The sequence below is a fragment of the Urocampus carinirostris genome, chromosome 11 (assembly GCF_059441175.1).
Source record: "Urocampus carinirostris isolate Australia breed hairy pipefish chromosome 11, RoL_Ucar_1.0, whole genome shotgun sequence".
Taxonomy (NCBI): domain Eukaryota; kingdom Metazoa; phylum Chordata; class Actinopteri; order Syngnathiformes; family Syngnathidae; genus Urocampus; species Urocampus carinirostris.
The window spans coordinates 12,793,388-12,816,372 of record NC_142359.1 but is presented as its reverse complement, the minus strand read 5'-3'; the positions used below and the strand labels follow the sequence as shown (position 1 = coordinate 12,816,372).

The 22,985-nt window shown below is 41.3% G+C and overlaps 1 protein-coding gene across 7 annotated transcripts in view; it reads right to left on the bottom strand.

The window, feature by feature from the left end:
• nrxn2b (neurexin 2b) overlaps positions 1–22,985 on the bottom strand; it is a 631,720-nt gene that overhangs the window by 29,582 nt on the left and 579,153 nt on the right. For 6 of the 7 annotated variants that reach the window (XM_088347972.1, XM_088347965.1, XM_088347968.1 and 3 more), the window contains 2 exons: positions 19,728–19,899; positions 1,718–1,807 (listed from right to left, as the gene is read on the bottom strand). In XM_088347972.1, coding sequence (XP_088204098.1) covers positions 1,718–1,807; positions 19,728–19,899 — 262 coding nt within the window. The remainder of the gene's footprint in view (positions 1–1,717; positions 1,808–19,727; positions 19,900–22,985) is intronic. The other variant, XM_088347971.1, reaches the window with a different exon arrangement.

Sequence of the window (22,985 nt, the reverse complement as noted above, 5' to 3'; positions counted from 1 at the left end):
AGGTTAATTGGCCACCCAATTTTTCCTGAAGTCTGAATAAGCGTGTTGTATGTCTCCTTCTCCCCTGTCCACTGCCCGAAGATAGCTGGGATGGGCTCCAGCATCTTTTGCGACCCGACTGAGGATAAGCGCTGTAGATAATGGATGGATGGGTGGATATTTGATTTATTTAGGCGTGCTTTATGAAACCTTTTGGGCATTCAATTCCACTGATTGGGTGGCTTTTTTTAAAATAGTTGATTCTTCAATTTTTTGAAGTGGGTATACCTGGTTTTTACCTGGTCATTTTATAAGTAGCTCGCATACTGAAAAAGTGCGAGTAACCCTGTGCTAAACATAGCTGTTGCAGCAACAAGGGTAGTCACTAAGCCACTTTTGCTAAATCCAGGCCAAAATATCACCAGCAGCTAGTCATAGCCATACTGCGCCTGATTCATCAAAAGAGAATGGCAGAAGTTACAGAAATGAAGCTATGGGAGTCCATGATGGTGAAACATTCAGCAGCTGGATAGAAGAAAAACAAGCTTGATATCATCATACATTTAATCGTCGTTAATAAAACATTCGAATCTATAAAATTGATAAGTCGTCCAGGCCTACCGGGTGGTTCCAAAACCTGGAACATTTGGAAATGCTTCAAGCTTTGACCAAAAGTTCTAGCGCCATTCACAAAAATTCAAACAATGATACACAACACATGCTTCATTTTCTCAGTGGTGAAAACAATAAACGTTAAAGGGACAGTAGTGAAAAGCCACGGACGAATTCACAACCGCTTTGTTTTAACCCTCTGAGTCTTTGCACGAAGCGCATCGCCACTTGAAAGTTTCTGGTCTTTAGAGTCAGTAAGAACTTGGTTAACTTCTCGGGCTAACTCTGTAGCCCGTTTAAAGGCGTTTATAAGAATTTATAATCGGGTTAAAACTGAGGGGACTCGGGGCATACGGGTCAGATCGCACCGAATCGTCCCCTCAGTGGTTTAGTGTTTGGTGGTTAGATCGAGAATTAACCCCTTTGAGCTCGGCTGTCGCGTTCTATCAAGCCTCTAAAGAAGGCCGATGTCTCATTTCATTTATTCCTTGCCAAATCTTGACGCTATCCTTTAAAGATAAAAGAGAATGATGCATGCGTCTTTGGTGGCGGAAAGTGGGCGAGTCATGTCTTATTGATCGCTGTTCAGCACCACTTTTATCTCTGAACCGCCTCTGATTGGGTTTTGTGTCGGACGTTGCCCGAACGGAGGCGACAAAGACCCGCTTTTGTTTCCGTTATACACACATGTGCAGTAAGTTCATGCATTTTTGTTTTTCCATTTCCAATTCAACAACCCTCAGCACTCAAAGGGTTAAACGACTTTGGACAGTCCCTTTAACTTTTAGTGACTTTCTTGTTCCATTTCCCCTTTGACTGGAGTCACATTCATCCAACAAAAGACACAGTAATTCAACAGAGTGTTTTAAGGAGAGTGGGGTAGGGAAAGGGAAGTTATGTCAGGTTATTTGAAGGTTAGTTCTCTGAAGAGATGCAGTCCAGGTATAAGGATTTGCTCACCTGGGCGTTACTCATTTTAAAAAACCCGATTGGTGGACTCAAAACTTGACTTGTTTAGCTGGGAGGATGGGGAAGGGGTTCAGAGCTCCAGGTCACGTGGTTCTGCATCTCTTCCAGAGTGGTGGTTAGCGGGAGATCATTAGTGGAGTTAAAATGGTTTTATTACCTTTGTCGAGTAGCCACTCGTCAACTACCCGACCGAGGCGGTATGGGATTCTTTGTCTAGCAATAGCCAGGCGCTCATTATCAAAGTTCCCTTTAAGAAATTTGGAGAAAAATTAGGAGAGGTTACAAATAAGACAAAGAAAATCTGGAAGTTCAAAGGTTAGAGGTTAGAAGGGCAACATGGAAAATGTTTAGCATAAAAGTTAAAAATGGTTTTATTGGGGACAGCAAAGAGCTTGAGGACGTTTCGGGCTTTCTTTTTTTAGTCAGCATTTTTTATATGCTTTTAAGTCACGAAGCCTTAAGACAGTTTTATAAATGATTTAGACAGATTGAAGAATCCACTCAGTGTTGTCCCATTTTCAGTACACATTATGCAGTCATGTCAACACAGCCAGGCAACCATTAGCATCGCAGGGTGATTGCAACCGCGGAACACAACAGGATATTAAACAGTCAGTGATAAAACATCTTTCATGGTTGTTTTAAGGAAGACATTGTGGAAACAATTTAGGAATTTCACAAAACATTTTCACAAAATAAGCACCAAAACCCCAAAAATTGTATCTTATTTTTTACTCTTTCCTTACTGAACTCCCCTTGATCAATTTGATTACTCCCAGCAGGCTCTCTACCTCCGTCGGCTTTTCTAACTCACAGTTTTTATTGAGTTTTCAACAATTTCCCATGCCGCCCAAATGGCCCTGCCCGTGTGGCACCAGCTGCGGCTCATTGACGGATTGGCTTTCTGTCTATTTTAAGCTCAGTGCTCTCATTTTTCTTTCGTCAGTCCGTTAACGAACTTCTGCCCCGCAAGACGTGGGTTTCGACTCGGTCCTGTTCCTGTTGGCATTTCCTGTCCGGTATTGTTCCCGTTTCCAGTTTGGTATCAATCTATTTTTGTACTGTTCATTTTCTTCAGTTTTCGTTCCCGTCTAGTATCTCCTGTTTATTTTCGATATCCTGATTCGTTACCTATCCTGTCTGTCCCGTCCTGTCCGGTATTGACCCCATCTGTCCGATATCAACTCGGGCAATTGGAATCGATCTTGTCGGTCTCTGGCTTCCTGTCTTTCCACGCCAGACCGGCTGCCTAACGTGCATGACTCCCCATTTCCCGTAAAAATAAAGGTTTGTGTGAGAACGTCATGGGATTGGGTCCTGATCCTGTTCTGGTTCTTGACACATAAGATACATGTCCATACTTCAAATAAGTCACTCTATGTCCTGATACAGGAAGCTTGTAAAAAGGGTAGCAGGGTTCAAGGTTGTGAAGGTTTGATTTTGAAAGACAAGCCGAAGCTCACAATTGGCAAGGCACAGGAAGTGATCGGAAACCCTGAAAATTGATGCGGTGTCCTGAGTATCTGTAGCGGCTGCCCACAGTTCTCCTTTCGCCAGCCAACTAATTGGGCGTGAATTAATTGTAGCCACGCTCGGTTTGTGCCATACAGTGAAAAAATAAAGTGGCAATTAGGCGACGATTCCAAGGTAACACAGTGACTCGTCTCCACAGCAAATTGGATACTCAAATCTTCTTTGTCAAGTCCCAGCAGAGCAGATGTCTTCCTTCGGCGAGGCTTAAGTCTTGGAATTTTCCTTTTTTAGCTAAATTGAATTTTTCCAAATCTCATTGGTTTTCCCTGGTGGTCCGTTTTTAAATTCCTGGAGTCTTTTTTAGACCTTATTTTTCGAATTGCTTCATCTTTTACTGGAGATAAATAATAGTTATGGGTCGTTTGTGAACGAAACGGATTTATGAGATGGCTCTTTGACGTATACGGCACTGGCTCGCTCACTATCAATGAGGAGCTAGCTCTCTCTCTTTCCCCCTCTCTCCTCCTTCCTCCCCCCCTCTCTCTCCCTCTCTTCCACCTTCTCATTCTCTCTTTTCTTGTTTTTGCTCTCTCTCTTTCTCTCTCGCTCTCTTTCCCTCTCTCTATCTCTCTCTCTCTCTCCCTCTCTCTCTCTCAAGCGTTCTCTCTGTATTTTTATATTTCTTTCTTAATATCTCTCTCCCTCTTTCTCTCTTTTTTCTGTCTATCTCATCTTTTTCTTACTCTCTTGTTCTCTCAATATTTTTGTCTTCTCTCTATCTCTTCTTCACTCTCTCTTTCTTTCTAACTTTTCTTGATCTTCCTTTCTCTTGTACTCTCTCTCTCTTTTTTATCGGTTTCTCTACTATTTTATTGCACTTTTATTTTTTCTTTCTCTTTCTCTCCCTCCTTCTCTCTCAGCCTCTCTCTCTCTGTGTGTCTTCCAACCTCTTGCTCTATCTCTTCTTTTTTTTGCTGTCTCTCACTTTCACTCTTGATCTTTCTTGCTCGTTTCTCTCCCTCTTGACGGGGATGGTGACTGGTCAATATGAGTGGTGTCATCATAGTATTATATAGTAGCATCGTATAGTTTATGCCTTTATAAAATAATTATAAATTATTTGAGAATTACAAACCAAGTCGGAATCCAAAAGATCCGTCTTTTCTTAGTAAGCCGAGCTGAAAAAGGTGAATCTTCCAAAAGTCTACTTTGGTTTCAGGACAAAACCTCAATCATCACCAATCCCAGCGAGTTGTTTGAGGAGTCGGAACTCAAACTGAGATCCTTGCGACCCTACAACATCACTGACCTTCACCAAACCTCCATTTCCCTGCCATTTTGTCACCCGGGGCATTGGCCGAAAGCACCAGGTCGGTGGGAGCCGTGCAGGGCCGATACTTAGACTTACATGCCTGGGAGGCGAGGCAAGGGCATGTTGATTGAAAGGCACCTTGGGGAAGTGCAAAAAAAGCTGAAGATGGGTAAGAGATTTTCTCAAAAGGATGAAATCGCACGCCCCAGGAAAAAGCCATGTCCCTTGTCAAAGTGACAGATGACGATGCGCTAACCCTCAATTATAAGATTGTTGAGCCAATTTCCTTCTCCAGTGCAGGGTTGGGTAGGGTTACTTTAAATGGATTACTTTAAATTACTCTTGGATTACTCCAATACCAAATATCCTAATAAAAGACAAAAGAAACTAAATATGAATACAATGACTAAATTTTGTGCAGGCTTGGGGAGTATCGGAATACATGGAACGGCAAAAATGATGTTGGCAAGCTGTTTGGATTTATTTTAATTTTGTTTCTGTCGCATTTTATGTTAGTTTTGCCAGAGATCAAATAGATCAAAGCCAGGAAAGAAAGCTTACCATGTGTTGTGAGTCATAATTGTATTCATATTTAGTTTTCTCTTTTATTAGCATATTTGGTATTGGAGTAATCCAAAAGTAATTGAAAGTAATCCAGTTAAAGCAACCATTCCCAACCCTGCTCCAGTGTTGGGAGTAACGGGTTAAAACGCAATTACTGTTCTCAGTAACAGTTACTGTAACGTGTTACTAATAACATTTTCTACCTCAGCTGTCGTCACAACGTGGTTCCTTACTCTGCTACCTTTTCAGAGAAAAATAAAAATTACAACATCTACGACTCTTTCATCCTTCGATCACGAACTAATCTACATCACTCAATGCGCCAGCAACGCAACACAGAATTCAAGCTAGGTGTTAATATCTATCTATCAACAAAATACAGTGGATAAGTAATTTTTCTCTACTGATATTCCCCCAACCTTTTAAACTCACACCAAAGTGATACTTGGAACTATGAAATAAATCTCAGACAATTAGTTTAAATGTGCATATTTGGTTGTGTGTCACCAAGTACTTTAATGCTAGTCCGCCTGTGAGGAGGGGGTGTGGCTTATACAGGAAGAACCATATAAATGCGGCGAACGTGAGTACAGAATTTACAATGAAAGAGAGCCGAGTTTTGATCTTTTTAATTGTTAAATCATTCTTGCAGTACACCGTGCTTGGAGAAAAAACAAAAAATCTTGGACATTACCAAGATAGTTTGTGAGATCTCAAGATTGAGCAATCCATGGAATAAAGAGTGTTCATTGCTTCAACATGTTAGTGTACACATTTTCTGATATTTATTTCATTGTGTGCCAGACATGGGACCAAGTCACACATGTGCAAGTCTCAAGTAAGTCTCAAGTCTTCACCTTCAAGTCCCAAGTAAGTCCCAAGTATTTTTTTCTTGGGCAAGTCAAGTCACAAGTCAAGTCCCGAGTCTTAGATTGCCAAGTCCAAGTCAAGTCACAAGTCATAAAAACAGCGACTCGAGTCGACTCGAGTCCAAGTCACTAAGTCTCAAGTCCCCATGTCTGTTGTGTGCTATTCTTAAGCAGTTCCAGCCGGCTTCAATGTGAGTGCATATGGTCATTTGTAACTAGTTACTTTCAGAATAACAGGCTGCTTTTGGGTGTCAGATACCTGTGGCGTTATGCAGCCGCGGGCCATCGCAATGGTTTGTTTTAAAAAAACAGTTAGTTTACCCTTGTCTAGGCTGTTAGGCTGCTAAGGAGATCAGCAGGAATGCCCTTGCGAGCATCCGACTCGCAAAAAAGACAAAATGAAGAGTGGAGATTGATCCTGTTTTTTTGGTAGTGTAGCCTGAAAATTGGTAAAAGTGAGAAAAGGCCTGTTCACCCCATGGAAGAAGAAAAAGGAAAAGAGGAAGGAGCTGGCTGAGGCAGCGAGAAAGACTTTAACCCAGGAGAGGTTTCCAGAGAGTAGCAAAATTCCAAGTTGCGGATACAACCTCAAACAACTCAACACATTTGTTGAAGAAAATGATGCGATTTATGTACAAAACAGGACACTTTTAGGAATTATTCCAAACAAAACATTAAACTTGTGGAGCTGTTTGTGCAAATCTCCCGGGAAATGAAGCCAGATTGACACAATTCTACACTTGTCTTAAATGGGGTTATAGTGACCTACTACTCTTTTGGAGTGTATTGTGAGTGGCAGGTGAAAAAAAAGACCTTGTCAGCATCTTACTAGAAAAGAAAAACAGATGCACCTTTTGTCCCTCTGGGAGACTGAAACTCTCTTCTAATGTGGTCCAAAGAGGGCAAACAATCCCAAGCAGTCACTTTTCAAACGGAGTAACTAATAACAATAACTATATTTTTTCACTAAGACGCCAAACACTGTCCTTCTCACACTTGTATTAACATTCCATAACCTGAGCTTGACTTTGGCCCTTCCTCCCACCAGGTGCACATCCACAGGCCTGCGAGGCTCTCGAAGGAGCCGCCTGTATATCATGTAGCTCTTCAGGCGGCCAGGTGTCCTTGTGCGGGACACCCGCATCGGAAATCCATCAAGTGGGGCGGAGATTACATTGTAGACGATTGGCCGGCGGCCATCCAGCGCTCTCCCTCGCTGTTGTGAGCGAGCTCTCTCCCTGTCAGGCCCGCCTCATTGCCTTCTTGATTTTGCTAACTTTAGATGGATTGCTTTCGGGCGTCGCGACCGGAATAGAGAAGAGGCTGCGGTGCTTTCTCTCTATGGTGGGCCAAAAGGTTCAAAAATAAAAAATTGTGTAAAAAATAGAATGTTACATCAAAAAATTATATCAAATAATTATAATTCGAAATAGATTCATCCATTTACTTTCACTTATCCATGGTTGGGTCGCAGGGGCAGCAGCCTCAGCAGACCTCCCTATCCCCAGCCATCCAATTTACCAGACGGGATCTTGAGGCGTTCCCAGGCTGGCCTAGAGATGTAGTCTTTAAAGTGTGTCCAGGGTCGTCTCCAGGGTCTTCAGGCTGGTGCGACATGCCTGGAACACCTCAAGGGAGGACTACAGTACGCATCCTAATCAGATCCCCGAGCCCCCTCAACTGGCTCCTCTCAATGTGGAGGAGCAGCAGCTCTACACTGAGTCCCTCCGGGATGAATGAGCTTCTCACCCTATCTCTAAGGCAGACCCCAGCCACCCTGGGGAGGAAATTCATTTCAGTATCTTGTTCTTTTGGTCATGACCCACAGTTCATGACAATAGGTAAGGGTTGGAACGTAGCTCGTCCGGGGAATTGAGAACTTTGCTTTTCAGCTCAGCTCCATCTTCACCAAGACGCACCGGTACAGAATCTGCATGACAGCAAACGCTGCACCGATCCGTCTGTAGATCTCCTGTTCAATCCTAATCTCGCTCGTGAACTAGATCTTGGGATAACTGAACTCCTCCACTTGGGGCAGAATCTCATCCCGTACCCGGAAAGAGCATGCCACCCTTTTCATGCTGAGAACCGTAGCATCGGACTTTGAAGTGCCAATCTACATTTCGGCTGCTTCACACTCAGCTGCGAACCGTTTCAGTGAGAGGTGAAGATCCAACAGCAGGACATCATTTGCATAAGCAGAGATGCAATTTTGAGACCTCCAAACTGGATCCCTTTCCCACCGGGCTTCGCCTAAAATTCTGTCCATAAAAGTTAAGAACAGAATCGGGGACAAAGTGCAGCTTTGGCGGAGTCCAAATCCCACAGGAAACGAGACAGATTTACTGCTGGCAATGCGGACCCAAACTCATGGACTAGGCATACAGGGACTAATCCCGAAGCACACGCCACAGAGCTGAGTTAGGAACACAGTTGAATGCCTTCTCCAAGTCCACAAAACACATGTAGACCGCATAGGAAAACTCCGATGCACCCTTTAGGACCCTGCAGAGTGGGTAGAGCTGGTCCACTGTTCCACGGCCCGGGACGAAAACAACACTGCTACTCCTTGAATCCGAAATTCGATGTCCCGACAGGCCCTTCTCTGAGTACCCCCAAAAAGGCCTTACCAGGAAGACTGAGAAGTGTGATTCCCCTTTAGTTGAAACACACTCTACAGTCCCCCGTCTTCAAAAGAGGGACCACCACCCCAGTCTGCACTATTTTTGCACGATCATGGATTTACTTCTGGAAAGAGAAGTCAAACATTCACAACTCTGTTACGATGTCTAAAAATCGGGCAAAATAAAATACTTGGTTGCAAGGTTTTTAGGGCTGTAACTGGTTGTCTCCAAATGGCCGCCTTTGGAAAAGCCTAGACCTACCATTAGAAAAATGTGTCAAACACAATGTTTACTTTTTCAGATTGTGATCAAATTTGACAAGGTACTGGGTAACGCTTCAAACTGTTTTTCAGCTAAGATGCTCATGTTGCACTCATCTGCCGCATTTGATTCAAAGGAGAATAAAAATCTTCCATTTTAGTGCGTTCCAACTCGGATTACTCAATTTTAGTAGCACTTGATTTAGGGTTTGGGACAAAACTTCAGAGCGTTACCTTACAAAAAACGTCCTTATGCTCCAAATGGTTCAAGAACAGCACGCAATTTACTTTGGGCATGTCTTGGATTGGGATTTCAGGTGGATTTTACAAGAACCATAAAGGGTTAAACAAATGCCACACAACATAAAAAATCCATTATTAATGTAAAAAAAATATCAATCAGGCTATTATTTGGAGACTTTTCTATTGAATGTGTAAGCGCTCATCAGATACTGAAAAAAAAGTCAAAATCTTGTCCCCTTCCCAAAAAAACAACGTTAAAATTTTAAACACAGGTATATTAGGTATATTTACAGGGATACTAGATATATTTGAAGACATGCACATCAATTGATCAGATATTGCAGGTCACTCTGGACAAGCTCATTTTTCTTTTTCAAGTTAGCTGGAAAACTGGTTATCAGTGATCCCCAAAGAAATGTTCTCTTGCTTTTTTGTGAAAGAATCTTTAAAAAAAAAAGTCGAAACAACCTTTTCCTGTTCTCTAAAAATCCACTATTGTGTTGTCACTACACACATTGAAGTGCTTTTACGTTGTTATGTAAGAAAGGAAGTATATCCTCAGGGATGCCTCATAAGTAAGACAGCTTGTGAGAGCATAATAGAAGGAAAAATAAAACAAATATTAACATGTATATGGGCGAAAATATAGGATGAGCACCGTCTTTCAACAGATTTCCAATTTTCATGAAAAATTAAAGGAACAGTGGGTATCAGATCTTGCTGTCCTGTGTAGTGCAGCGGAAAGTGAATGCTTAAAATAAAAAATAAACTATGGAGACTGAAAGTGACCAAATTGTACAATCTTTCTTATTATATAAGAAAATCTTTTGTTTAGGTTTTTGGTTACCCATAGCAACAAGATGGCTGACAATTACGTCAATTATATGAACCTGGGTGAGGCTCATGCTATGTAAGATTTTTTAATAATAGTTAAATAATTTTGCTTATTACTTTATTATCTATATTTTTTAAATGAATTATGTTTTTTTTTTTCAACTGGGAGGTGCTGAATAATACACACTGCCTCTTTAAAAGTGTGTTAAGATGTTAAATATTTTCTCTGTAGGCATGTTTTAATGCCCAACCGAGTTTAAACAGCCCTATGCTTCATTGTACATCGCACCTATCTGCTTTTATCTCACTTTTATCGAAGCAGCTTGGGGCAGAAAACATCAGGTTAGAGGAAAAGGGGCTGGAGGAGTTTTGGATAATGACTTCATGCTTGTCCCCGCAGGTTTTTTTTTTTTTAGTGTAGCGTAAAAAGGGTAAGAAAATGCCTGTTTCTTGTAAAGTCCAAACACCAACCTAAACCCCAAGAAAGATAAATAAAGAAGAGTTTGTACGAGCGCGTTGAATAAATGCACGTACTTGCACGTGCATTATGAACAAGCTGATTAAGGCTGCAACATGACTTTAAGATAGGAGATGGCGGCAGGAAGGAACAAAGTTTGGAATTCCGTACTACTCTTTTAAGGTCAAAATCGGATGCAGCCTTGTTGGCAAAGAGAGTAGCGCCACTTAGAGTTGTCCTCTGTCACTTTTGGTTTGCAGGGGTCTAGAAAATAAAAAGACCCAGCGAAGGAACCGCCCATGACACCTGACACACTGGATTAACTGGCCCGCCGCTCCTGTGACACTTTTTGTCTGCTTTCTGTCCCAGATAAATGTCGACACACATAAGGTTGGGTGCGGGGAGAGTTGAGGGGGGTGATAGTCGGCTGTCATCATCCTTTCTGTCCCTTCAAATAATCGCCTCTGTGCAATTTTTGAAATAACGTGTATTCAAATAAGGCAATTTGACTTAACTTGTGTTGTTAACCCAATAACAACAATCCCAATTTGATGGAGCTTCAAACTAAACTAGATACCATACTTTTTTTTGAAAGCTGGGGCGTTTAATACAATGCGGCTTCTTCTTCTTCTTTTTTTTTTCTTTTGCAAAGAAGATGGAGTCAGCGGGCCCTTACTGCAGATCTCCTAGCTGTGGTGCCCATTCGGGCACCACCGAGAATGACTTGATCTGCTCCTAGCAGCTGGCTTACAGCTGGAGTGGACCAGGGATTGCTAGGGTTTAATTAAAACAAAGCATGCAATTTCTGCCAAGACCTTTAAATATCAAAGTGAAGAATTTTAGTGAAGTGCGTGTAAACGGCAGGAGTTACTGTGATTGCCTTCGGGAGCCAAATTTCTTGTTATCACTTGGTGACACGCATGAATAGATGAATGATATTCTCAGTTTCAATATGGACCACATTTTTGGCATAATCAGCAGGGAAATGTCTAGTACAGAAAAGTAACACAATGTGCCACAATTAAGACACTCCTTTGCCGACTGTAAATCGTAATCAACTAGCGCAGTAGTTAATACTAATTACATTATATTACATTATTACTACATTGTGAATTTCCCTGCGGGGAGGAATAAAGTATCTATCTATCTATCTATCTATCTATCTATCTATCTATCTATCTATCTATCTATCTATCTATCTATCTATCTATATTAACATTAAGGTAAACACAGGAATTCGCATAAAGCTTTCTCAAGACAAAACACAATGTACTTACTGGCTAAAATTAGGAAGCCCAATTTAATTTTTTATTGTATTGGCAGCAATACCTGGTCTCCTCTCTATAACTTTGTCATGTGAAAGGTATTGGAGATCACCCGCATGAAAAGACTTGTGAATTTTAGTCATTACAGTACACATGTGCGGTACTGATCAATGGTACCATTGGAGCATGGTTTCAAACCACAGTCAGTGTGAGAGACAAAGTTGCATTCTCTCTCCAATTTTATTCAACATTTTCCTTGAGAGGATCATGTCCGGAGCTCCAGCGAAACATAAAGGTACAGTCTGAACTGGGGAACACAGCATCTCTAACCTCTGGTTTGCTGATGATATTGCCGGATTTGCAGGAGACGAACAGGAACTTTTGGTAAATCTCTTGAACAAAGCATCAACCCAGTATGGGATGGAAATCAGCACAGAAAAAAACTAAAGTAATAACCAACAATCCCTTAAGTGTCCCCACTAACATCACCATCAACCCAAGAGAGCCAGAACCTGTCACCAAATTTAAATATCTTGAAGCTGTCAGATCAGAAGAGGGGTCAGAACCAGGATAGCTGGAACCACAGCCGCACTTGCCAGACTTAAACCCGTCTGGAGGGACAAGAACATTAGTAATGAAATCAAACATCAGACACATGCAAGGGCTGGTGACTTTCTTCTTCCCCTTCCATGAGAGGAAAATCCAGGACTTGGAGATTCAATGCAATAGGAAACTTCCAGGCAGCAGCTACTTAGCCCATGTGTCAAACGAATTGGTGCGTAACGAAGAACTGTCGTCAACTGCGCGGAAACTTGAGTGGTATGGTCACGTCACAAAATGATCATGACTAACGAAGGAAAATCTCCAGGGAACAGTCCATGGGGCAGGAGGAGAGGAAGACCGAAAAAGAACTGGGCCACCAACATTATTGAATGGACTGGTGCCACCTTTGCCATGACCCAAGAACAGGACAGGAAGGCTGCCCAGAGTTGCACCCTCCTTGGTGCCAAGACGAGCCATTCGGTTAAGGGATCCGTGAACCGTGAACAGTACACATAATTTTGTTACAAGAATGTTTTTGTCGCCCTCCTGCTAAATGCTAAAGCCAATTTAATTAGTATTGAATGCTGTGCTAGTTGATTAAGATTGAAGGCTGCGGAAACAGTTAGAAATTACATCACGTCACCAGCAGCCACGGGCCATGCTTTCTTTTAAAAAAACTGTTCGATTACCCTTGTCTGGACTAAGTTCTAGGCTGTTACGCTGCTAAGGAGATCTGCAGGAATGGCCTGGTGCACGTCCGAAGTCCCCGTCGGAACCCTCGCGACCATCCGACTCGCAAAAAAGAAAAAATGAAGAGTGGAGAGTGATCCCGTTTTTTTCGGTAGTGCAGCCTGAAAATGGCAAAAGTGAGAAAAGGCCTGTTCACCCCCCGAAATAAGAAAAAAGAAAAGTCTATTAGTATTTGAGGAATGAGCTGGCTGAGGCAGCGAGAATGACTTCAACCCAGAAGAGGGTTCCAGAGAGTACCAAAATTCCAAGTTGCGGATACAACCTCAAACAATTCAATGCATTTTTTAAAGAAAATGACCTGATTTACGTACAAAACAGGACACTTTTAGGAATGATTTTAGTAACAAAACACTCTAAACTTGTGGAGCTGTTTGTGCAGAACTCCCGGGAAATTAAGCCAGATTGACACAAGTCTACACTTGGCTTAAATGGGGTTATAGTGACCTACTACTCTTTTGGAGTGTATTGTGAGTGGCAGTTGAAAAAAAAGACCTTGTCAGCATCTTACTAGAAAAGAAAAACAGATGCACCTTTTGTCCCACTGGGAGACTGAAACACTCTTCTAAGGTGGTCCAAAGAGGGCAGACAATCCCAAAAGTGACTTCCTGAAAGGGCCAGGCGGCCAACTACCGCCAGCGGGTCGGGAGAGTCCGGAGGGAGGCACAATTCTGCGCAACTTTTGCTGTGATTGACAGGAACAGTCATACCCGGTGGCAGCATGGCACACTCCATCCGCCATAGGCGGCCATTTTGAATCGGGCGTCCCACCAGGACAGAAAATGATCAAGACGGAGTAAATTCAAACAGTTGGTGTGTGTTCCCAGAAGTGTCGGCATCGAGTGTTTTGTTCCACTTAGAGAATCAAATGATCCGATGTGGGTCACAGGAAACTTGTTTCATTCGCGCGTTTCCCGTCGCGGCGACAAGCCTTCATCCGCCCCTCGTCTTCTTCCGCACTTTCGGCGCGAGGTGTTGTCTTCGTTGCATTTCAAGCAGTGGCCCGGAAATAGATTAGCATTTGAAAGAGGGAACCAACCTCGCCCTTTTGTCGTCTTCTTTTCGAGTGATTGGTTGATCGATTGAATTGTCTTTATTGTCACTGATATGAACATTGTATGCAACAAGATTGGACATGTTATAAAGACTTTAAAATAGAAAAAAAATGAGATAAGATAAGATTATCAGGATAAAACGAAGAAAAAATATATATTTTGAAACATAGTGTTTAGAGCTGGGATGTCCAAACTTAAAAAGCGTGTCAGGTTTGGTAATTTGAAAATGTGTGCAGGCCGACTATTCAGCCTGGCATTCGTTGAACAGGCTTTGATAAATTTGCCTTCCGTGAAATGTTTGCAAGGCTTGGCAATAAGCGTTGTGACCTCGTAGCTCGCCTTTGGAACATTTTCATTTTAATCACAGGGTGTCGTGAAAAAGCGCTGCTGTGCCGTTAAAACAGCATCCAGTTGCTTCTACTTTTCACAGTGTTCGTTCCCTGTTAGCTTTTTGTAGTCAGAATGTTTCCTCTGGCAGTACCTCTTAATATTATATTCTTTGAAAAAAGCCAGAGACTCTTGGAAAATTAGGCAGACGCAGTCGTTTTGGATTTTAATGAAAAAAATCCACTAATTTCCACTTGTCCCGGAAGCGGCAGCTCTCACAGTCAACTTTCCTTCATTTATTAACAGTCGTTATGTCGGAAATGTGGTGGGCTAAAATTCTCACAGAAATCTAAGGGCAATAATAATAGTGCATCATCACCATATTTCAATGAAAAAAAAGTGAAATAACATTTACCAGGAACAAAAAAAAAGTACGTAACAAGGTATTCATTTTCATAGTTTCGTACAGTAACATTCAGCAAAAAAAAAACAAAAAACAAAATAAATCGCCAGATATGTTGTTACAGTTTTGTGTGCTCGTTTAGGGTGGTGATAACCCTGGGGAAGAAACTGTCTCTGACCCTGTTTGTCCTTGTTTTGAGAGATCTGTAGCGCCTACCAGAGGGTAACAGGTCAAAGAGGTAGTGGAAAGTGTCTTTTATAATGTTGATGGCTCTGCTATGGTATCACAAGCCAACAATGTCTTCTTAACTGGGCATAGAGAATCTGATGATTATTTGGGCCATGGTGATGATGATGTATGTTTTTCCTGTCCGCCGCTGTGCTTCCAGCATACTACACGGTGATGCCGTATGCCAAAATCATCTCAACTGTGGCTTTGTAGGACACCAGCAGTTTCTGTTCCAGGTTATTCTTCCCAAGAACCCTCAAGAAGTGAAGTCGCTGCTGGGCCTTCCCCACCACAGCCCTGGTGCTGGCAGCCTCGGAGAGGTGGTCAGTTGTGTGCACAACCAGGAGTTTGAATAAATTGACTCTCTTCACTCGTTTTCATTGATGATGAGTGGTGTCTGTGATTTCCCTCCTGAAGTCAAGTTTGACTTCCTTGGATTTTGTGGTGTTAAGTATTAGTTTTTTTTCTCTCCACGTCATCAACATCCCCACCTTCTTCCTCTATGCCGTCTAATCCCTCATCAGAGACGAGTTAGTGTCGTCAGCAAACTTCACCATCGTGTTCCCGTTTTGTTTCCTCTAATCCTCTGAAAGCTTCATTCGCCTTCTCACCAACCAAACAGGAGGCGGTGACCCAAAGTGGCAACCGACAAAGGTTACTGTTCCATTACTAAAAACAACCGAAAACCAGTGAGCCGTCTTGGTCTTGTCGGGCCTCGCAGGGCTGATGGACGAGCGAGGCTCAGTGGTTTTGTCAAAGTCAAACCAAAAGCTAAAAATACTGGGTCGCTGGCGTGATGGAGAATATTGCGTCCTGCTCACGCTGTAATCTAGATGACTAATTGCACTACATGATGCAAAGTAGGTCCACATTCTGGTACAAGATGGTCAAACTTTTTAAGGCACTTAAACACAAACTTGATAACAATGTCGATTATGGATGCCCATTAGAAGTTCTGTCTGTCTGTCTGTCTGTCTGTCTGTCTGTCTGTCTGTCTGTCTGTGTCTGACTGTCTAAATAACATTGGCAGAAGATAATAGGAATACTTTTGCCTAATTCAGGCAATATTTATTTGACATGGTAAAAGCTAAAAAAAAGCTTCCAATAATCAACATTGGTGGCTATCAGTAATAATTTTGAATTTAAAAAAATAATGTTTAAGATTTATGTATACTATATTAAAAATAATATCTCAACATTATGACCCCAATCTGTCTTTTCAAACACACATTAAGAATATTACTAGAACAGCTGTTTTCCAACTTCGCAATATGGCTAAAATTCTCCCTATGCTGTCTCAGTCGGATGCAGAGATTATAATTCATGCGTTTGTTACCTCCTGCCTCGATTACTGTAATGCACTACTCTCCGGTCTCGCAAAGTCCAAAATCAACAGCCTTCAGCTAGCACAAAATGCTGCAGCGAGGCTTTTAACTAAGACAAGAAAGTTTGATCACATTACCCCAATTTTAACTAACCTGCATTGGCTCCCTGTTGGTGTTATACAAAATCATGCATGGACTTGCTCCCTCATATTTTTCATCTTTAATTTCCCCCTATGTTCCAGTCCGGAGCCTTTGCTCTGAAAATGCTGGTCTACTAGTGATCCCAAGAGCCAAGAAGAGATCGTCAGGCTCAAGGGCGTTCTCCATTCGGGCCCTGGTGCTGTGGAATGCTCTTTCCCCTGAGATTCGATCTGCAACCTAACTGGAAATGTTTAAATCTAAGCTTAAAACACAGTTCTACTCTACAGTATAGCATATGGATAACCTATATATTATGTTGATAATATGTGTGTTATTTGCCCTCATGTAGGTTTTAGATGAGGGGATAGTGTCATAATAGTCTGTAGTTTGCAACAGTCTTTGATCTGTGCAGCCCTTTGAGACTCTGTGACTAAGGGCTATACAAATAAACATGACTTTACTTGACTTGGCATGAAAAATATATTTTTGTAGTTGGGTGAAAAGTGTAAACTTTTAGCGAATTACAAAAGCCAATAAAACACATTCTGAATATACTGTCATTTATTATGACTGTCTTTACATTTTCAACAGAAAAACAAGGAGTATCAGCTCCAATATGACCCAAATTCTTGTTTTCTTTCTTTTCTTCTGATTATTTATCCCTTATGTCAATGTTTGCTGATAAGTGTTAAATTAGCAAACTAGCTTCCACTTGTCCTTTGTGTTACTCCCACTTTACAGGTAAAAGAACCGGCAACACACAAAGTCTTCCTTGAAACAACCATGATTGCTGAGTTTAACACAAAAGTGGGAGAAATAACCCAAAATAGCCTTGCGAGTGAAGCTGAAATAGGAAAAGCGCAGCTCGTAGTGACTCATCATGGTAGCAAAGGGATCTGCTTTAACCGCGCACGTGCCTGAAAGCGTCATTTGCATCCCCTCCAGGTGCACCAAAAACCGGGCACGTGCACAAACTCTGAATTTCGAAGCCGGCCGAGAGCGACATATCCTTGGCCAAAAAAGGGATGGTGCTCGCCGGCCTCGAGAGAACTGTTGGCTTCTCTTTAAACTTGGGATGCAAGCATGACCCGGATACGAACATCTCACGTGGGTTGACTTCAGTCAAAGCAGAATCATCAATCGATTTCTCCTGGTGGGTCCTAGCAAGCTTTGAAAAATAATCTTCGAGGCTTCATTCGCTAAGGCTAAGTGGGTGAACTTTCAATTAGAGTTCAACCATTTCTCTCCGATTGTGTTTTTTTACTTAGTGCTGTATTCTCCGGACTATAAGGCGCATCTATAAACCCCAGAAATTTGAAATTGCACTTGTGAACTTCATATACTGCAGAATACAGTTGGATACTATTGGAAATGCATATAGCATTTATAACTGTGCATAACTACACAAGGGTTTACGAAAAATGTGAGTGAAGAATCTCCAAGTCGCAGTACAATGACATCAAACCCGGGTCTTTGCGATGAGGGCGGGGGGATTTTGTAGAGGGTTATTGTTCTATATTCTTTATCAATTATCCATTATCCGTTATCAGTCAAATCATAATACACTACAAAGCTAAGAGGCCGAGACACTTGCTCCCAGCCAAGAGGCTGAGTCAAGGTCCTAGCCACAGGGCCAAGCAGCGATCAGTGCGAATGCACCGTTCCCGGGGGCGCTGACACTTTTTCATTAGGGCTCCAGTCGTACAGATGACAGACAACAAGGCATTCAGGTTTATCGCATTATCACACATCTTTTACTTGCGGTGTCAGAAACTCTGACGCCAACCGCGTGGAGAATCTGGTGTTGACGCATATGGCTCCAGAAAGTTGTTTAGGTTGCATCTTTTCGAATCAAAATAGCGATTACCATATAGTTAGATAGTGATTTAGAATATAGTATTTACTACTGCCTTTGGAGTGGATGAAGGGAGCTGGATACCCACTCATCAAGAGATGGTTACTCTTGGAGAGGCTATGTGCTGTTGAAATTGTTTTGTATTTTATCATTTTCTTTGTAGATTTTAATATTCCACTTTATATTTCCTGTGTTTTTCAGTGTTGCAGTTTAAGTGTTAAAATGCTTTAATTCTTTAGTAATTTTTAAGTCTTTATAGGTCATTCATGATAATACATAATAAATAGCAATATATTGATTAAACAACTTGAAGAGCCGTTTGGGAGCTGAAAGAGCCAGCTTTTTTACTATGCAATACTTTTTAATACTATGCAAACTCTTTTACGTATGTATACATATAATTTGAGAGGTAATTTACCCACAGGAGATCAAAGCTGTTGATCTTAAATGCATAACCTTGTATTTAAGAAAGTCTCTACATACGAAAGTTTTAGGTTACTAAGTACCTGAGTGGGAAAATATTGCCTCTAGTTATGAAGATTGCCTCTAGTTACGAAGTCAAAACTACAGTACAGTACGCACCACTTTCTTAGTCTCCCCAATGTAAACAAATGCTTACTATCGCTTAAAATCTGCCTGGCAACCCGGTACACATGCATGCTCCCAGCATGCTCTTTGTCTCACCGTCACAGTTCAGAATCCAGAGACGAGGAGGAGGAGGAGTTCCGGCAAGATAGCGGGGAGGAAGCCACAGCCATCGATCAATCAGCCCAAATTTAAGATATTTTAGCAAAATTCCGCTAAGTCACGGAATTTGTGGAATCAAACAGGAAAAAGTGATGACAAATCGGGCTATTGCTGCATCTGCCTCGCTTATTTCCGATAGATTGTCAAAAGCCTCCAAAAGCAGACGTCATTGGATCAGTTTTTAAAGAAACGCGAGGCAAATAATTAAGTTCTTTTTTCTTAGCTTTTTTTTTTACATTACGTGCCTCTTGTTTTATGTTTATTGCGCGGTAAACTCATTTTAACATGTATTTTTTTTGTGTTGTGATGCTCTTTTACGATTTTTAAAACAAATATCTTACTGTACTTTTGCGGCGCTTGGAACAGATTAGCGCATTTAGATTCAAAATGCATCTTTTTCTGAAGTTTTCAGGTTACAAGGCTACTTTCGGAACAAAACTCATTCGTAAGTAGAGGTATCACTGATGAATAGTGGATGCAAATAAAAATGTCAACCAGCCAAACTAACAATTAAAAGTGTGTCTCAAACCTCTCTTAAAATATCAAGGGTATAATGCCTTTCTGTTCATCATCTGTACCACTAGTGGTCTAGCTGTAAAGTGTCGGCACCCTCACCTCCGCGTTCCAAGTTTGATTCCCATTTAAAACAATGTTTTGCGAATTTTAATCAGCGCCACTTATCCACTGATTAATTATTGCTCTATTAAATGCCATAAGTGTATAAAGTGGCGATAATTACACGTGCCTTATAGTCCGGTGCACCTTCTTTATGAAAAACGTAAGAAAGAGACTCTTTTTCGGGGATTCGCCTTACAATCCGATGCGCCTTATACAGTGGAAAGTACGGTATTCTTTCAGGTGCATAATTACAGTAATGAAGGGGAAGTTGCCTTACCTGAGGGGAAGCGTTCAATGACGGGCTGGTTGTCCACCTGTAGCGTTGCGTTCCCACCGCTGCGCGTGAAGCGCACCACGTGGTACTTGCCGTCGCTCACCATCACTGCGCTCTCTTCGATGGCGATGTCGTCCGTCCCCACATTGAAGATAACGCCCACCCTTCCCCTTTCCTGTGGAAAAGGAGAACACATGAAGAACTGCAGAAGAGCCTTGGTTTCATACCAGTGTTCATTTTACCTCTGAAAAGTGATGGGTCAAATTATTCATTCAGTTTCTGCATTAAATTATTGTTGTTAATATACTGATTAAAAGGGATCACCACAAACTTGTCTTTTTTCATTTTCTCCTTTTATACTTCCTTTTTTTCTTAACTTCTTTATACAACATAATTATTCGTAATATAATGCATCAAAGAAAGTGAGCCGTTTGAGAGCCGGCTCTCTTTAATGAGTTGAGCTAAAAAAGCCGGTTCTCTAAAAAGAAACGGACTTTCACTACACAACTCGAACTGGAGATCGGCGTGCAGACGAAAACGCGAACCGCGAGACCAAAACAACAATGGCGGATCTGCCTCACGAAAAGTTTGGAGTGCCGTAAATGATAATGACAATTTCGTGTCAAAAAAGTTGCGTCCAAGGGACCACGTTGATTTGACACGATGCGTCCCCAGAAAAAATAATGCGTCTAGGACGCAGGGACGCGGGCAAATGAGAACACTGCATACCAGTCTTGATATTGCATTTTCACTAGGTCTTGTCTCCTTCTTAGATAGAGGGAGCTCACACGTTCTGATCGAGACCAGACTGTAAGTGAAATATAGTTAAGTACCACATTTATCCGTGTATAACGTGCACTCGAGTATATCGTGCACTCCTAAATTTTGCTAAAAAATCAGGATATAATTTTGTTCCACCTTTTCTCAACTCGAACTTTGCAATCAAAAAATTCTCATGAGTTATATTTCCTCACTGTCAAGTTAAATTGTTTTGGTTTGTTCTATATTTGGTTTATTAGAGGTATTTAAAAGAACACTGTGTAATATTTGAGCATTAAATGTCACCACGTTGTGTAGTAAAACCGAAACGAGTGCTACCAGGAAGAATACAAACTATGGAGTGACAATGTGACCAAACCACCCAATTAATCATCTCTTCTTTTTTTCTTTTTTTGCTCAAAAGGTTTTTGTTTTTTGCGGGTATCCGTACAAGCAATATGGTAGAAAATCATGTAAAAAAGATAATTATGTAAGAAAAATACACATTTCTCGACCTACACGTATTTAAAATAGCAGATTTGCCTCATAGTTTGTATGCTTTTGATTGTAATTCAAATATATCTTGTTTTTTTTTAACTCATTCACTATCAATGACAACTAAATACTCAGTTCTGAATTAAGTGTCATTGACTGATTTAGACGTCAACCCCCCACTTAATTACGCTGGCTAAGCTCTGCATGAAGTCAATGAATAATTTAGGTTTAGTATTTAAAATGAATCAAATGTTTTAATGTTCTTTAACTTATTCACTACCATTGACGTCAAAAATCCGTTCTGAATTAAGTGCCATTGACGGATTTAGGGGTCAACCCTCCACTTAAGTAGGCTGAGTAAGAAGGAACTGTGCATGAAGTTAATGAGTTATTGAGGTTTAGTATTGAAAATTAATCAAATTTTTTGAGTGCTTTAACTCATTTGATACCAATGACGACTAGAGACATCAAAAATCTGTTCTAATTAAGTGCCATTGACGGATTTAAACGTCAACCCTCCTCTTAAGTAGGCTGGCTAAGAAGAAGCTCTGAATAAAGTCAACAAGTTATTCAGGTTTAGTATTGGAAATTAATCTAATGTTTTAATGTTCTTTAAGTTATTTGATACCATTGAAAACAAAATACATCAAAAATCTGTTCTAATTAAGTGCCATTGACGGATTTAAACGTCAACCTTCCTCTTAAGTAGGTTGGCTAAGAGGAAGCTCTGCATGAAGTCAATGAGTTATTGAGGTTTAGTATAAAAATTAATCAAATGTTTTATATTCTTTAACTCATTTGATACCATTGACGACTAAAGACGTCAAAATACTGTTCCAAATTGGGAGCATTGAAGGTTTTAGATGTCAAACCTTCACTTTCCATTTAAAAAGATGGAATAAAGACTTTTGTGGCAATATCCTATGTGTTCATCAAGTATTTACCTTTTATTCATGAGGAAAAACATATGAATAATATATAGGATGGTGCCACTGAAGCCTTTATTCAACCTTTAGTCTTTAGTCGTCTTTGGTAGTAAATGAGTTCAATAATGACTTTTTCTAACCACTCTTAGGCGCTAAATAACACACAATGCCCCTACAAATAGAATTAGTTTTCTAAATCTGAAAATATCTGAAAATAAATATATCGTTGCTTTTAGTTGAAAAATAAAATGTCCGAAATATTTTTTTTGTTCAATGATCGTGTTTTCTCATCTAAAATATGATTCATGTGGAAGCATCAAAATTCCAAAATAACCATTCGAACCAATTAGGTTTTAAAATACAGACGCAAACCGATTCACATGTGTCCGTCCGGTGGCCGACCCTCCTCATCTATTCGCATATACGGCTGCCGGCTGCTTTGATCCGCTTGCGGCTAAATGCATATATCACCTCCCCGTCATCATTTCATGTCGCGAGCAAGACCAAAGGTCGGAGCAATTTACAGAACTGCAGAAGCGGAACAGCGTCTCGGTTGCACGCGTGTAAAATCCCGTGCCGCATTAGCGCTCTTTTGCACGCTTAAGGTCGAACTGGAATGCAGATGGGGTCATCACCCAGAAGCCATCCCACATCATTGATTGCATGTAGCACATACTTGTACGTTTGCCGCCTTCATATTCAAAGTAAATTATATGGCTGCTCATTCATTGCACTTTCATAATTCAGAGCTAATAATAGAGTCAAAATCCCCTTAAAAAACAGCCTGAGAGAGGATGGGCACTACCAGGCTGTACTTGCCCAAGACACACCGCAGATAATGGTGCTCGGACGACCAGAGCGGTTAAGGGATCTGTGAACTGTGAAATACATTTTAAAACGATACATTTTTGGGAGTGGTTTTAACTTCCCTTCATTCAGTAGCCTAGATGGTAAGGCGCCCGCTTTGAGACTGGGAGGTCGGTGGTTCGCGCCCCGGCCGAGTCATTCCTAAGACTTAAAAAGTGGTCGGCGGCGCCCTCTGTTGGCTGCGGCTGCATCGGCTCGCTACAACGGGTCAGGT